At 35.4% G+C, this 16,835-nt stretch overlaps 1 protein-coding gene and 1 pseudogene across 12 annotated transcripts in view; both read left to right on the top strand.

Moving 5' to 3' along the window:
* Window positions 1–16,835, top strand: part of EML5 (EMAP like 5) — a 151,838-nt gene that overhangs the window by 61,272 nt on the left and 73,731 nt on the right. For all 12 annotated transcript variants that reach the window (XR_008992419.1, XR_008992420.1, XM_036882368.2 and 9 more), the window contains exons 9-14: window positions 1,536–1,792; window positions 2,887–3,099; window positions 6,497–6,664; window positions 7,330–7,436; window positions 7,951–8,069; window positions 9,304–9,490. Coding sequence is in view for 10 of the 12 variants with exons in the window: in XM_036882368.2 (XP_036738263.2) it covers window positions 1,536–1,792; window positions 2,887–3,099; window positions 6,497–6,664; window positions 7,330–7,436; window positions 7,951–8,069; window positions 9,304–9,490 (1,051 nt within the window). In the remaining 2 variants the exon portion in view is untranslated. The remainder of the gene's footprint in view (window positions 1–1,535; window positions 1,793–2,886; window positions 3,100–6,496; window positions 6,665–7,329; window positions 7,437–7,950; window positions 8,070–9,303; window positions 9,491–16,835) is intronic.
* Window positions 9,889–12,231, top strand: LOC118910934 (G-rich sequence factor 1-like; annotated as a pseudogene).

Below are 16,835 nucleotides of genomic sequence, written 5' to 3' on the forward strand. Positions count from 1 at the left end.
AGTGTCTTAGATGTTTTCTTGAAAGTCTTGCTCTATATTGATATAGATGGATAGATACGGAAAAAGGGAAATAAGATACATGGACTTAATTAGAACTTGAAGGAGTCACTGGGAAAGGCAGAGGTAGCCAGGGAGTCCGTGCTTAGGAAGAGAACCTTGCAAGTTGCAGAGTCTAAGGCAAAATTGATGTTGTCCAGGAAAGGTTTAAAAAAAGCATTTCTTTTGCTTTGATCCTTTTTTATAATTAAGGAACTGATTTCATCTCTTTATTTATATGATTAACACCAGGGTAAATTTCAAACTCCTTGGCAGCTTATAACATAATGTCTTTATTATTTATCTCTTTAACCCCATCAGTCACTACTTTGCCCACACATGCTTGTACCCATATTATATTGTCTGTTCTTCAAATGTGCCAGATACTTGCATACTTCTATATGTTTGCTCATGCTCTGTCTTCTTCCTGGAAAATCTTCTCCTCCTCTTCTATACTTAGCCAACTGCTCGCATTTTATGGTCAAAATAGATAACACTCTTCCTTGGTCCCTTCCTGCCTTTAGTTTAGTCTTAGCCTTTTTTCAGTATTTCTTATAGAACTTCACACATACCTTTTCAGCACTCGCCACATTTTACCAATTATAAAGTATAATTTATGTATCCATCTCTCACAGAAGTAGAGTTCAGAAGACAAGTTATTTGTATCCCATGTGCCTCAAAGTTAAGTACTTAGTGTTGCTGAAAGAAATTTGAGTTTGATTGCTTTAAATTGTCTACTTAGAAATTTTAAAAATTGGAAAATATCCATTTGAACTTCCATTTTTGAAATTATCTGCTTGGAGCATTTCAGATAGGAAATACAAAATTTACATGGAAATAAGTCCCTGGCACTAATTAGAAATAGGAATTCTTACTTCCTTCTGCCCCTTCTCCCTCACTGCCTCCCTTTTCTCCCCATCCTCACCAGACTCACAACTTTGGAAGCTCAATGGTGTTAAATTAAGTGTTTATCCATTTTTATGACTTACCATTATCCCTATTATTTTGGAAACTCAGTTATAAGGCTTCATTGAAAAAAATGTATTATTGAAATAATACAGATCAATTCCTATATTCTTTATTTCTTGAATGTAATTTTGCATATTTGGCTCATTATAAAAATTTATTTGAAAATTATGGTGGGTATAATTAAGGATTTTTATAAACTCAGTATTTTCAAGGAGCTTCATAAAAATCTGTGACTTCATTTCCCTTACTGATGACTCCAAAACTTTAGTGTGGATCTCTAAACTACTTTAAATAATTGAGGAACTTAAATTCAGCTTTTTTCTCTACTTCCAGCATGTATTGTATTGTTCTTACATATTTCTGTTCAACAAAATGATTGTTACTGAATTAATACTACTTGTCTCATTTACTTTTTTTTTAAGGTTTACAAATACTTGATACAAGCTCACAGTCATTTTAGACACATTTGAAAACTGAACTAATTCTGTAGTGACTTTTTTTCATATGGTCTCATTTTTTTTTCTTTACAGAGATATGACAGAAGTTGTACGTATTAAAGATAAGAAGGAGGCAGTTCATGAGTTAAAATATTCACCAGATGGAACTTATCTTGCTGTTGGATGCAATGACAGCTCAGTTGATATATATGGAGTTGCTCAGCGTTATAAAAAGTTTGGGGAATGTGTTGGATCACTTAGTTTCATTACTCATCTGGACTGGTCCTCAGACAGTAGATATTTACAGACAAATGATGGAAATGGTAAAAGACATTTTTACAGGATGCCAGGTAAAAATTGCTAGTAGATTACATATAATTTATATATTTTTAGTGCCTATAAAATATTTCAAGATTTCACTAGAAGCAGAGTATGAGTTACATTTGACTATAGAAAATCAGAGAAGATCTGAGCTAATATTTGGGGCATTATGCTCTTTTCTATAAGACTGCACTATTATGTTGAAATCCTTTTGGTTCTTAGTTAAAGTAAAACTTTTTTGCTTGGAGGACCTAAGACAGATCTACTTTATGTTGAATTCCTGGGACTAGTATATGGTAAAGTCTTAGTGTATATTAGAAAGTCAGAATGCCATTTTTATGGGTAGAACTAATTAAATATAATTGCTACAAATGTCTGACCACAAATTGGGATTTTTTTGTGGTTACCTCAAATAAACTTTGCAAATATTAATAGTATACCTAATAAACTAAACTTGAAAAAGTTTCTGTTAAAGATTTAAAAAAGAAGCAATCATCAAAATTTTACTCAGTACTTTATTTAATTTAATGTTTAATGAATTAGTTACTATTTTCCAATAATTTATTTAATAAAATTAGCTACATAATTAAATTAATTCATCTCCCCAAAAGCTTTTCATTAACGATCTGCATGTAGTGAAGATTGACCAAATCCTAAAGTCCTCTTACTAATATAAATATACTTCTCTCCATTCATCCTTCTCGCTTGGTCCTGTCAGTTGTCTCTTTTTCTCATCTAAGTATCATTCTTAGGTTTCTTAAAACCTGATTTGTCACTTTCTTATAGATAGATTTTACTTTTTCTTCTACTTATACAACTTACCCTGTTTTGACTAATCTGTTGCATCATATTAATAGGGTTTATTCTCCACGTGGGTGAACCTGCTAAGCTACATTAAAATCAAATCTCTGTGTGTCTTTGAATTGATATAATTTTGGTAATGGCTTCTTTAAAAAGTTCCTTTAATTTAATTTTCTCTTCTTTTTATGTTCATCTACCTATCACGTATTCTCCTTTAACTGGAGTGGGAAGATATTTAAATTTTGGAGTTTACTTGTTATCAGTAAAATTTGTGCTTGCATTAAAATCAGATGAAATAACTTCTTAAATTATTTATTTTTAGGAGGAAAAGAAGTGACAAATAAGGAAGAAATAAAAGGTGTTCATTGGGCTTCATGGACATGTGTTTCAGGCATTGAAGTAAATGGAATTTGGCCCAAGTATTCAGATATCAATGATATAAATTCAGTAGATGGAAACTATATTGCCCAAGTTTTAGTTACAGCTGATGACTATGGAATTGTAAAATTATTCCGATATCCCTGTTTGAGAAAAGGTATCTTTTCTTTCAAAGTATTATTAAGTAACTTCTCTTTTACAAAACTTTAAGTTCTTGCAGAAAATTAGTCGAGATAAATTAAAGGGCTCATATTTTTTTAAGGTATGTGTACTGATTATTTGCTGAAGAGTTTCATGAAAATGAACAGAATTAGCTATATTTTGTTTTTCTAATTCAGAAATTATTTTATATTTATTTTGGACATGAAATTTTTATTGGAAAATTATTTTTGAATTCATATGTTGTGAATGTACTAATACTTTATCTCTTTCTTTTTAAAGAATCTCTTTTCTCCACTCTTCAGAATTGCTTCAGCTAGTCAGACTATACAGTGATAGTTATCCTTTTCTTATGACTTATTATCTTTAATCATTTAGCTTGTTGAACATGTGTCTTTTAAGACACATTTTTCTTATGCCTTTTTCTCAAGAATTCTGAAGTAGACAGTTGTACAAGTTCAGGTCACAGCTTGGAACTTACTGGCTGATTGGTTTGTTTTCACATGTGAGTGTGTGAATCCTTAACATCCATTGTTTTGACATTTTTTTTTAACAGTGGGGTGTTAAGAGAAATAAGAGATTTTATCATTGGTTATTTTCTACACATTTTATGTATCACCTCTTTCTTGGATCTCTTCTAAAATGATTGTATTAATTATTCTGTTCATAGACCTGGGGATAATTAAATGAAATGCTGTATTAGTCACTTATTTATTCCATGCCTTGTTCTATGAAGTATTTGAGTCAGCTATAACAAGGTTATAAGTACTAAATTTTATGAATAGAGAATTAGTACCAGAGGAAATAGAAATACAACATTAAAATCAGATAAATAAAATGACAGTAGTCAAACATCAAAATTGAATCTCAGCTTCCTGAAAACCAAAAATAAAGCAGGTCACAAAATAATTTTCATTGTAGCTATTATTTTTAAAAAGCATATTTACTACTCTGGGAAAGCAAAGTTTTTCTGAGATTTTATTTTCAAAGAACTTTCTTCTGCAGTATGGGGCTTTATTACAGGTGCGGTGAGTGTGTCCCTGGAGCATCACCATCTGTAGCAGATGCAGTAATGATGTTCACCTGGTTGTTATAAAAGCTGTAGGGCCAGTGTTAAAATGCAGTTTAGTAAAAGAGGATTATGGGAACAGCTGAAATAGTTTTTTTCAAGTATGCAGTCCATTGAAGTCAAACTTAAGAGTCCTGTTTTCCCAGAAGCCTAGGCTGGTATTTCTGTTGTGCCTCTACAATAAATTAGTGAGTTGTAGATCCTGCAAGCTATGCCATGCTGTCCATCCCTGCCTGTGAGGTGTCAGCTTCCTAGGTGTAAGGGAAAATGCATCCATAAGTAATGCTAAATGTGTTAATAAGGCTGCCTAAATCTCTAGCAATCAAAGTACAGTTTTTAAATCCCACCACATAGCTAGGACATGAGAGTCACCAGGCATGATGAATTATTGTGACTCAAAATGATACTTTCCTAGTTAGGAGGTATGAGATTCAGTAAGACTATTCATGATGATCTTAATCAGAGATTGCTTCTTCCCACTGTCCTCTGTGTAAAAACAAAAATACTTTATAATTTTCTAAACTTTCTTAGTCAAGAGAATGGAATTTATTGATGATTTTTATATTTTGCACCAAGAAAGACAGTATTTTTATTTTTAAGAAAAATTAACCTTGTTCAGTCACTGCTGTAAGAATATAAGTCTCAATTGTTTTTCTTTTTCTTTTTTTTAGAAATTTATAGTAAAGGTTTTTATTTCTGGACACTTGTGAGTCAACTTGAGATTATGGGTGGGTAGTTGGGAGAGCAGAAGATAGGATGTAACTACTGCATATTTGTTCTCTTAGTTATAAAATTGTACATTATTTCATACATTAAGTTGTACTGTTGATCTAACAAGTTTGGGAAGATTGTATCTGATGTATTAATATATTTTAGATATCCACTTAGGTAATATCCATTGCATTCTAAGAAGTGTAGCTTTTACAAAATATGGAAATAAGTTAAATAATAGAAGTAGTTTATGTTATAGAATCATTGTAATTAAGACACAAAATATATGAGCTTAGAAAGAATGATCCTCTTCCATATTAAGCCTCCTTGAATCCCAGGCCAAAGCATTACTCCTCTTTTTTTTCCCCCCCATTATTATCCTCTTTCTAGATTCTCCTGCTCTTGACCATAATCTCTCTCAAATAATCAGTCTTCCCAAGCAGAAGCACAGGGGCTGTGGCAGAGGGTGAGGAGGTAGAGTGGGGAGGATGGAGAGGTGAGGGCAGTGTTACTTTTAATACTTTCAACCCTGTTAATAATTGTACTTATTAACTCACTGTACTTACTAACAAAAATTTACATGTGGTGAAAATATTTCTTTAGATTCTAGAAGAAAATTCATTGGAAAAAAAACAAATATCAAACAATAAAACAAATTTATATTAGGGATTTACTCAGCACTTTTTTCTAAGATTCATCCATACTGCTGCATGTAGCTCTAGTGTATTTGTTTTTCATGAATGTAAAATACTCTATTGTGATAAGTTATAATTCATGCATTTATTCTCCTAATGGTGGTCAATTGGGTCAGTTCCAATCTATTGCTATTATATGCAAGTTTCTCAAAGATGTATACTCAGGAGTGAAATTGCTGGGTTATAGGGAATTTATAAGAAAATGTCAAATTGTTTTCCAAAGTGGTTATACCATAACATCCCCTATATCAAAAACACATCATCTGAATCTTATCATGAGAAGAAACACCAGACACATCCACACCGAAGGACATTATTATAAAATATATAGATTTAAAAAATTATTGTAAAGGACAGTTGTTGGGACAACTGGCATATTTTATTTTGACTTATAAAGTGTATTACATTGATTTTTGTATGTTGAACCAACCTTGCATTCCTGGCATAAATCCCATTTGGGCATGTGTGATTCTTTTTATATGTTGATGTATTAGGTTAGCTAATATTGATGACTTATGTTTTAAAAGGATCCTCTGGCTCAGAATAGTACGATTAATGTAAACTGGTTGAATTTCAGTTAAGACCAAAGGCCTCAGGCCAAAACATTCAAATATCTTAATATGAAAACAGTTGATCTCCTTGTGGCTGTAGGTTTTTCTCAAAGCAAAAAGATAATGCCTCACAGCCCTTATAGTTCCTATCAAATTATATTGTGAATCAGTAGAGCAAAGATTTGAACCCCTTGATGTAGACTCATTCATTTGTTCATTTAACAAATTTTTGAGTTAACATTTTTCCCTTCTGATCATAATTAAGTTAATGGAAAGAGGCTAAATTGATTCAGCTATAGAAATTGTTTGAAGTGGTATTTTTGTGTATTGGCATTTGTTTGTCAATTTAAAGGTGTGTTTTTGTTATAGGGGCCAAGTTTAAAAAATATATTGGCCATTCGGCTCATGTAACTAATGTCAGATGGTCTCATGATTATCAGTGGGTTATTTCTATTGGTGGAGCCGATCACTCTGTCTTTCAGTGGAAATTTATTCCTGAAAGAAAACTAAAAGATGCTCTTCACATAGCACCACAAGGTGAGTAATACATATTGTCTAAACAATTTCTCTGTTAAATAACTCTTCAGTAACCCCAAAATAACAATTTTACTATTGAAGTGTAATCTAGCCTCATAAGTTAACAAGGTAGTTCAGTAAAGGGAAAATTTTTAATTAAAATATTAGGTCTATATGTTTAACATCGGATGTCATAGAGCATGGCATACAATGTACTTTTGCATTTTAATCTATCAAATACTGAGTGAAGAAGCAGTTACATTAGCAAAACAAACATTTAACATATTCTTTGGGAGACGGGTATCTATAAGGTTTTATGTATAATTTTTTTGATAAAGAAAAATTATGTCAATTCATCTGTTAGATAGTTTCTAGCTGTTCTGCATGTTAATTATAGGTTATATTCACTTATATTTGCACAGACATTTAAATTTGATGTAGCTGTCATTGGGGAGCCAGTGAAGGGATTTAAAGGAGCTGTTGAGTTTGCAGTGAGTGGAGAGGAAGATAATCTGTAGTACAGTTTACTGACATCTGTGTCACTTGAATAGGTAATTTCATTTGATTGTTTTATGGCTTGTCTCCATGTCAGTTGGCATAGTCAGCTCTTAATCATTAATTTTACAATGCTGTTTTGAAAATAAATATTTTTTAAACAAGTAATGTGTCATTTTTAAAAATTACAGAAAGTCTGGCTGACTCTAATAGTGATGAATCAGATTCAGATCTATCTGATGTTCCAGAACTAGATTCTGAAATTGAGCAAGAGACACAACTCACCTACCGTCGGCAGGTAATCTTTATTATCACTTGATTTTTCCCTGAAAAAGTCTAGTTTCTTCTTTATCTTGCTACCTATTGTTGGCTCATCTGTTGTTATCTGTTGTGGTTTTTAATTTCCAAGGAATGTGTAGGTTTTTCGGTTTTCCTCCTATAAGAGTTAAAGTACACTTATGTAAAATGTCCTTTCATAGTAAGTGCTTGATATACTAAGTGTGCCTGTATTATGTTTACCTATAGTTTTTTGTCACAGTACACTACCATTTATTCCCTTTTAAATATTCTCTTAGGAAGTATAAAATTTTCATGAAGGACTAAGTATGTATTTGTTGGTGTGATACATAGAAGTGTAAATTAGTTTGTTCTTTTCAAGGAAGTAAATTTCATAAAGTACCTTCCCATTTAAGACAATTAAAATTTTAATGATCAATAGTAACCACAGTATCTGAAGGTTACATTAGGAATCTACGGACCCCTTTATTGATACATATTCTAAGAATATTTCTACTTATGTACATTATTTAAAGGTTTACAAAGAAGATCTACCTCAGCTTAAAGAACAGTACAAAGAAAAACAAAAAAGTGGTACTTCTAAAAGAAGAGAGCGGGCTCCAGGAAATAGTATTCGATTACACTTTGTTCACGGGTATAAAACAACTATTTTTCATTTATGTGCTTGAATTTTGGTTCACATTTACTAGCTGTGTGACTTTGGGCAAGTCACTTAACCTCTCTGTTCCTCTATTTCCCCATCTGTAAAATGGAGATAACAGTACTTCCTTTATAGATTCTGATTAGGAGTAAATGAGTCAGTACTTCTGGTAGCTTAGAATGTTTTGTGGCACATAATAATCACTATTTAAGTGTTTATTAAGTTAATTGTCTTTGAAAGTTTAGTATTTATAGAAATGGATCTTTTGTCTTTGAACAAATGAAAATAAGTAAAATGAAAGAGATTATCATCTCCTCTAAGTATGTCTAATTTGGAATGATACTGTGGCTTCTCTTGGCCTGAGCATTTTGGCCTTTATGTTTTAATTTCAATAAAATACAGGTTCTGGATTTTCCTAGAACATCTAGCTATTCAGGTCTCACATTTCATCCTGGAACAACAGATTCTCCAACCTAACTCTTCCCTTCCCCTCACCCAGTAAACATTTTCTTACCTGGTGTTTTTAGGAATTTGAAAAAGGATTAATTTAATAAAAGTATTTTTCCTCTAGTGTTAAAATTGGCAGTTTTTCTGTGTGGTTATGCTTTATGAATTGGGCTTCTTTGAAGCATACAGAAAGGTTGCTGTCAATGGAATTATATTGACCACTTAAGAAGATTTGCCTACTTTTTTCTGGGTGTGTGTAATATTTTTAAATTGTTAAATTTATTTTTGGAATATATATTCTCATGGTTCAATAATGTATATGAAAGGGTACACTTTGAAATCTTTCCACCTCTGCTTTCTCAGCCATCATTTCTCTCCTTCAAGGAAAATCATTGTTACCCTTGTTGTTTCTGAAGTATTTATGCATATACAAACAAATATAAATGCATATTCTTTCCTATACTTTTCACTTGTAAAACAACCATTTTTGTTTTATAGTATGCAAATGTGTTATCCTTATGCAAACACCAGTGTGTTATATACAGTTTTTTCTGCACCTTGCTTTATTTTGACTCATTGTTATAGCCTGGAGTTAGCGATTGTAATCAGAGCAGTTCATAAGAGTTTATGGAATCTGAGATACTTGTATTTTGTTTTAATTGTTCACTATCTTGTAATACTAGAAAGTGAATGACCTAAAAGGTACCTACTTCTCTGTATAGTCCATAGTTATCAGATAAAAGACTAAGGTTAATTTATATGATATGGTTTCTATATTTAGTTACAGAGGTTATGACTGTCGAAGTAATCTGTTTTATACTCAAATTGGTGAAATTGTGTACCATGTGGCAGCAGTGGGTGTCATTTATAATCGGCAGCAGAACACACAGCGCTTCTACATGGGTCACGATGATGATATTCTCTGCCTGGCTATCCATCCTGTGAGAGACTATGTGGCAACAGGCCAGGTAGGTCCTTTAAAAGACTATGTGACAACAGGCCAGATAAGTTAGACCTTTGTTTGGGTTTAAAGTTAGGTTAGTCTACTTTTTCTTAATCTATCTTTTATATTCTAGGAAATAAGGAATAAAGAATTCTTTAGAATGGGATTTTATTTTCATGTTACAAATAAAATTTACTCCAACTTTCTTCCTAATTTCCCTTAGAGTTTTGTTGTTTTAATTATTATTTGAATTTGAATTTGGAGCTAAGAGCTCTGGCTTGTCTCCTTTCTGTCTGGGTAATATTAATTTTTTTAAGTATCTGGGTAAACATTGTAGAAAACAAAGACTAGTAATCTGGTTTCTTTAGTAGAGTTATCTAAAATTATGTAAACTTATCTAACAAATATTCTTTGACAAAAAGGATGACTGTGTTTTTATTTTACAACCATGATAATACCAAAAGGTTTACCAAAGTGCAATGTAGAAATACTGAAATAGAAAACAGTGAGAAAGTCATAACTGATACCTCTCTATTTTGATATTAGGCAGAAAAGGAGTGATATTTATACATTCTTCTTACTGTAGGCAATCACTTTACTAGTTTCTTGTATATTTATTTTCTAACCTCACCTCTGTGAGAGTGGAAACATCTACCCCATATTTAAATAAGGAAGTTTTTGTTTAAATAAATTACATAATTTTCTCAAATATCTTGTAGCTAATGCATGGCAAAGGCTAAAACCCTTCATCTGTCTGGCTTTAAACACTGTGTAAATATACCTGCTAGAATATATCTGAGTGTGGGGGGGTGGACAATTTGCATCATCCTGTATAGCTTCCCTGAAAGGAAAGAAAACTCTTCCCTTTTCTTTCTCCCTTCCTCCCCCTCCATTAGTGCCGCCCCTTCCTTGCTCTTTCTCTCTGTTACTCCTTCCCTTCCCTTTCCTCCCACCTTCTTCTGCCTCTTTTATTTCATTCAAAAACATTCATAGAGCATTCAAAAAATTTTGAATTTTTTCATTCAAAAAAAGTCCTATATTTGCCAGGAAATGTACTATGAATATAATGATAAATATGACATCTTCTTGGCCATGGTAAACACTCATATTCTGAGGAGGAAGACAGACATGTAAGAACAGTTGTGTTACAAGGTCGTGAGTGTAGATCAAGACTTCTTAACCTTGGCGCCATTGACATTTTGGGCCAGAGAACTCTTGGCTGTGAGGATGAGTGCATTGCTGCGTGTAATGAAGGCACATGTGTTGTATGTTGCTCAGCAGCATCCCTGGCATCTGCCAACTAAAGGCCAGTAACACTATTCACAAGCTGTGACAACCAAAAATGTCTCCAGTGTCAATTGTTGCCTGGGAGGTAAAAATTACTGCCTTATGAGAACATCTAGTGTAGAGAGATGTACCAAGTCCTTTGCAGTACAATGAAGAAAGTGATTGGTTGTACCGAATAGAATTGGGCAAACCCTCATAGAGATGATGACATTTGAGTTGAGTAGTTTAACTGATATCGGGGAAGTTAGGGAAAGTGTCCTAAGTGTGTTAGACCATGTGTAAAAGTGAGGCAAGCAGTGCCCCTTCCCCGCCCCACTCGCCCTTCTGATCTTACAGTTGTTGGCAGCCTCCACAGGCCCAGAGCAGGCCTACAGCAAGGAGTCCAAAGCTACCCACTTGGAAGACCTTCCACCTCTGCCTGAGTATGAATTGGCTCCGTCCAAGTTAGGAGAGGAAATGGATGATGTTTATATCATTTGAGTTCAAAGATTCCCATGGTCATGCACTGTAGGAGATGTGCTCAACTTTTTCTTAGACTGCAGAATCAACAATGGCGAGAGTGGAATATACTGCCTCTTAGAGATGGGAAGCAAAGGGGTGATGCCTTATTGAAATGGAATCAGAGCAGGCTGTGCAAAAAGCCTCAGAAAGGCATGGCATGTACACAGGGCAGTGGTATGTGGAAGTATATGAGATAATGAAGATGTGGATGCCTTAGTGAAGAGCCTGCAGATCAAATCTTCACCTGTGGTAAATGATGGTGTGGTTCCTTTGAGAGGACTTCCTTATAGCTGCAATGAGGAAGACATCATCGACTTCTCTGCAGGACTGAATATAGTAGGCATTACTTTTGTCACGGACTACAGAGGGAGAAGAACATGAGAAGTCTGTGTGCAGTTTGAAGAGCCAGAAATGGTCAACCAAGCCCTACTGAAGCACAGGAAAGAAATTGGCAACCGACATACGGAGATATTTCCAACCAGAAGGAATGAAGTTCAAACACAGATGGGCATTCATAAGGGAAAGAGAACATCTTCTCCTACTGCTAAGTATGTAACTGGGCCAGAAATGGTCTTTGAAGAACATGAAGTAAATGAGGCTGTTTGACCCATGACAGCTTTTGAAAGTGAGAAAGAAATAGAATTGCCTAAGGAGGTGTCAGAAAAGCTTCCAGAGGCTGTTGATTTTGGAAATACATCTTCACTATATTTTGGCTGCATGAGAGGATTACCCTTTTAAGCCAATGCCCAAGACATTATAAACTTTTTGCTCCACTGAAGCCTGTTAGAATCACCATGAAATACATTCCAGTGGGAAGGCCACTGGAGAAGCTGGTGTGCACTTCAGTACCCACAAAGATGCTGTTGTAGCTATTCTCAAAGATCAGTCCCATGATGATCAGTTCATCATAGGTATATTGAATTGTTCCAGAATTCATGTCCAAAAGGGAAAGTAAATGACCAGGGACTATTCAGATAATAAGGATAAATCAAGAAGCATTTCATTTGCACATCTTTATTGGACATGAGATACAAAGTACCAGTGTTATAGCAGCAGCTGCTACTAGAGAAAGGATTTGGGAGTTGAGCTTATTGCTTATAAGAAAAATTTCATAGTAGATTATTTGTTTAGAAAGAAAAAGGAAAAATTCAGTTTGGAATTATTTTGAAATAAACCACAAATTTCAATTTAAAAAAATTTAGTGTACATGATGGTCATTAGCGAAGAACTAATCAAATGGGTTGATGGGGGCCTCTGGGGCACCTTGACCTTGACTTTAGTATATGGTTCCTTTAAAACACAGTTATGTACCCACTGTGCTAGCAAGGATTTGGGGTTTTATTCTGGTACTGCTGATGGTATAAAACCTTCTTGTTTACTACCATGATTCTGGTATTTTAGGGAATTCAGGCCACATTAAATTAGAAGTTATTATGCCCATAGGACATCCCTGGAAACCTAGGGGAGGTGAGACTTTACCTAAGTCCATTCTAGGTTTTCGGGCTGAAACTAAAAGACAAATGAACAAGAAAAAAACAGTGTATTAACTGGTGCGGTGCACATCACATGGGAGAAACCTAAACCAAAAGTAACTCAGAACAGTGACTTAGAGTTCTAGTTTATATGGAAAACAGTAAATTTGTAGAGAAAGGACAATGGAAAACAGTTTTAGGCTTTGAAGGGCAACAAACTATAGGAAGGTAAATATGTAGGAGATAAGGAGTGAAGGTTCTGTGCAGATTCCTATGGTGCCATTTCTGGGCTAAGAGTCTGTCACCAGTAAAACAAGAATTCACTAATCAACACATTGTATATCTTAGACTAATGTAATATGCCAATTATATCTCAAAGTTAAAAAATTCTATTTTTATAGATATCTACACAGATATGTAAATATATCTATCCTGCCTTTATGCAGATAGGAGGAACTTTTTCTGGGTTTGCTGCTGCTTTATGCCTTCAGCTCAAAATAATTTTTAGGTCAAAGAGGCATATTTTAGAGTGACATATTTTGGTTTCCTTCACTTCCAAGCTGTAGCTCCTTTGCTTCTTGCTTTGCTTAATCTATAGCATTTCTGCTTTAGACACTGCAAAGCCAATGCCTTTCTCAAAGGCACAGGCTGCCTCCTCTACTTCTCCCAGTATTTTCCATTTATTTCCTGTGTTTATTACATTCAACCAGCCCTATTTCTATAATTATAGACTTCTGAAATAACTGTTTTTTAAAATTGTTCAAAATGGAAAAAAATTATTTGTTAAAAATTAGAGAGGAGCCAAGATGGTGGCATGAGTAGGGCAGCAGAAATCTCCTCGCAAAACCATATATATTTTTGAAAATACAACAAATTACAACTATTCCTAAAAGAGAGACCACAAGATACAGTACAACAGCCAGGCTACATCTATATCTGCGAGAACTCAGCACATCATGAAGGGGGTAAGATACAAGCCATGGCCCGGGGGCACCCGAGTGCCCCCCTCCCCCAGCTCCTGGCGGGAGGAGAGGAGTGAGAGCAGGGAGGGAGAGGGAGCCCAGGACTGCTAAATACCCATCCCTAGTCATCCGCACCAGGAGCGCAGACACACAGTGCATGGTGTGCAGGATATGAAGGAAATGGAACAGTAAAATATGCGAGCAGATCCCAGCAGCTGGCACCCCTGGGACAAAAGGAAAGTGAGTGTTTTTTGAAAATCTTAAAGGGACAGGGGCCTCACAGCTGGACGGAAGCTTCCCGACACAATCAGCTCAGCAGCTGGGAATCCTGGGGAACTCCAGATGCCCTAACCCCCTGGGAGGCAGTGCAGCTCTGAGGCCCCTCACAGTGATAAACAGCCTCCCATCCATTGCCCCTCCGGTGTGGCCCTGCCATAGCAGAGGAGCAGCCTGAGAGCAGCTGCGCCCACAGAAACCACCAGAGACTCCTCCGCAGCCACCCCGGCCAGACTCAGAGGCCCTGTTGGCGCACAGCTGCCCAGCACAAGCTGCTAGGGGTCGCTGTTATTGCAGGAGAGGAAGGAGACCAGCAAGCAAGAAGGGACTTTGTTCTCCGATCTGACACACGTGCCAAGTGCCCACGACTACCTCTGTCACCATGAAAAGACAGAAGAATTTGATCCAGACAAGAATAGCCCAGACAACCCCGAAGAAGGAGCCTGGGGAGATAGATTTAACCAATCTTCCTGAAAAAGAGTTCAAAATAAAGGTCATAACCATGCTGATGGAGCGGCAGAGAAATATGCAAGAGCTAATGGATAAAGTTGGGAGGGAGAATACACAAATAAAACAATCTCTGGAAGGACTTAAGAGCAGACTGGATGAGGTGTAAGAAGCCGTTAATAAAATAGAAATCAGAGAACAGAAATACAGAGAAGCTGAGGCAGAGAGAGATAAAAGGATCTTCAGGAATGAAAGAATATTAAGAGAACTGTGTGACCAATCCAAATGGAACAGTATCCACATTATAGTGGTACCTGAGGAGGAAGAGAGAGAAAAAGGGACAGAAACTGTATTTGAAGAAATAATTGCTGAAAACCTCCCCAAACTGGGGGAGGAAATAGTCTCTCAGACCATGGAAGCACACAGAACTCCCAACAGAAGGGACCCAAGGAGGACAACACCAAGACACATAATAATTAAAATGGCAAAAATCAAGGTCGAGGACATAGTATTAAAGGCAGCCAGAGAGAGAAAAAAGGTCACTTACAAAGGAAAACCCATTAGGCTATCATCAGACTTTTCAACAGAAACCTTACAGGCCAGAAGAGAATGGCATGATATATTCAATGCAATGAAACAGAAGGGCCTTGAACCAAGGATACTGTATTCAGCACGATTATCATTTAAATATGAAGGAAGGATTAAACAATTCCCAAACATGCAAAAGTTAAGGAAATTTGCCTCCCACAAACCACCTCTACAGGGTATTTTAGAGGGACTGCTCTAGATGGAAGCACTCCTAAGGCTAAATAGATGTCACCAGAGAAAATAAAATCACAGCAAAGAAATCAGACCAACCAAATACTAACTAAAGGCAAAAAATAAAATCAACTACTCACAAAAGCAGTCAAAGGAAACACAGAAGACACAGAATAAAATACCTAACATATAAAGAATGGAGGAGGAGGAATAAGAAGGGGGAGAAATAAAGAATCATCAGACTGTGTTTATAATAGCTCAATAAGCAAGTTAAGTTCGACAGTAAGATACTAAAGAGGCTAACCTTGAACCTTTGGTAACCAGGAATCTAAAGCCTACAATGGCAATAAGTACATATCTTTCAGTAATCACCCTAAATGTAACTGGACTGAATGCACCAATCAAAAGATACAGAGTAATAGAATGGATAAAAAAGCAAGACCCATCCACATGCTGCTTACAAGAGACTCACCTCAAACCCAAAGACATACACAGATTGAAAAGTCAAGGGATGGAAAAAGATATTTCACGCAAACAATAGGGAGAAAAAAGCAGGTATTGCAATACTAGTATCAGACAAAATAGACTTAAAAAAAAAAGAAAGTAACAAGAGAGAAAGAAGGACATTACATAATGATAAACGGGTCAGTCCAACAAGAGGATATAACCATTATAAATATATATGCACGCAATATAGGAGCACCAACATATGTGAAACAAATACTAACAGAATTAAAGGAGGAAGTAGAATGCAATGCATTCGTTTTAGGAGACTTCAACACACCACTCCAAAGGACAGATCCACCAGACAGAAAATAAACAAGGACACAGAGGCACTGAACAACACACTAGAACAGATGGACCTAATAGACATCTACAGAACTCTACACCCAAAAGCAGCAGGATACACATTCTTCCCAAGTGCACATGGAACATTTTCCAGATTAGACCACATAGTAGGCCACAAAAAGAGCCTCAGAAAGTTGAAAAAGATTGAAATTCTACCAACCAACTTCTCAGACCACAAAGGGGTAAAACTAGAAACAAATTGTACAAAGAAAACAAAAAGGCTCACAAACACATGGAGGCTTAACAACACGCTCCTAAATAATCAATGGATCAATGACCAAATTAAAATAGAGATAAAGCAATATATGGAGACAAATGACAACAGCACAAAGCCCCAACTTCTGTGGGACACAGCAAAAGCAGTTCTAAGAGGAAAGTATATAGCAATCCAGGCATATTTAAAGAAGGAAGAACAATCCCAAATGAATAGTCTAAAGTCACAATTATTGAAATTGGAAAAAGAAGAACAAATGAGGCCTAAAGTCAGCAGAAGGAGGGGCATAATAAAGATCAGAGAAGAAATAAATAAAATAAAGAATAAAACAATAGGAAAAAATTAATGAAACCAAGAGCTGGTTCTTTGAGAAAATAAACAAAATAGATAAGCCCCTAGCCAGACTTATTAAGAGAAAAAGAGAATCAACATACATCAACAGAATCAGAAATGAGAAAGGAAAAATCACGACGGACCCCACAGAAATACAAAGAATTATTAGAGAATGCTATGAAAACCTATATGCTAACAAGCTGGAAAACCTGGAAGAAATGGACAGCTTCCTAGAAAAATACAACCTTCCAAGACTGACCAAGGAAGAAA

This window comes from Manis pentadactyla, chromosome 11 (assembly GCF_030020395.1).
Source record: "Manis pentadactyla isolate mManPen7 chromosome 11, mManPen7.hap1, whole genome shotgun sequence".
Lineage (NCBI taxonomy): Eukaryota > Metazoa > Chordata > Mammalia > Pholidota > Manidae > Manis > Manis pentadactyla.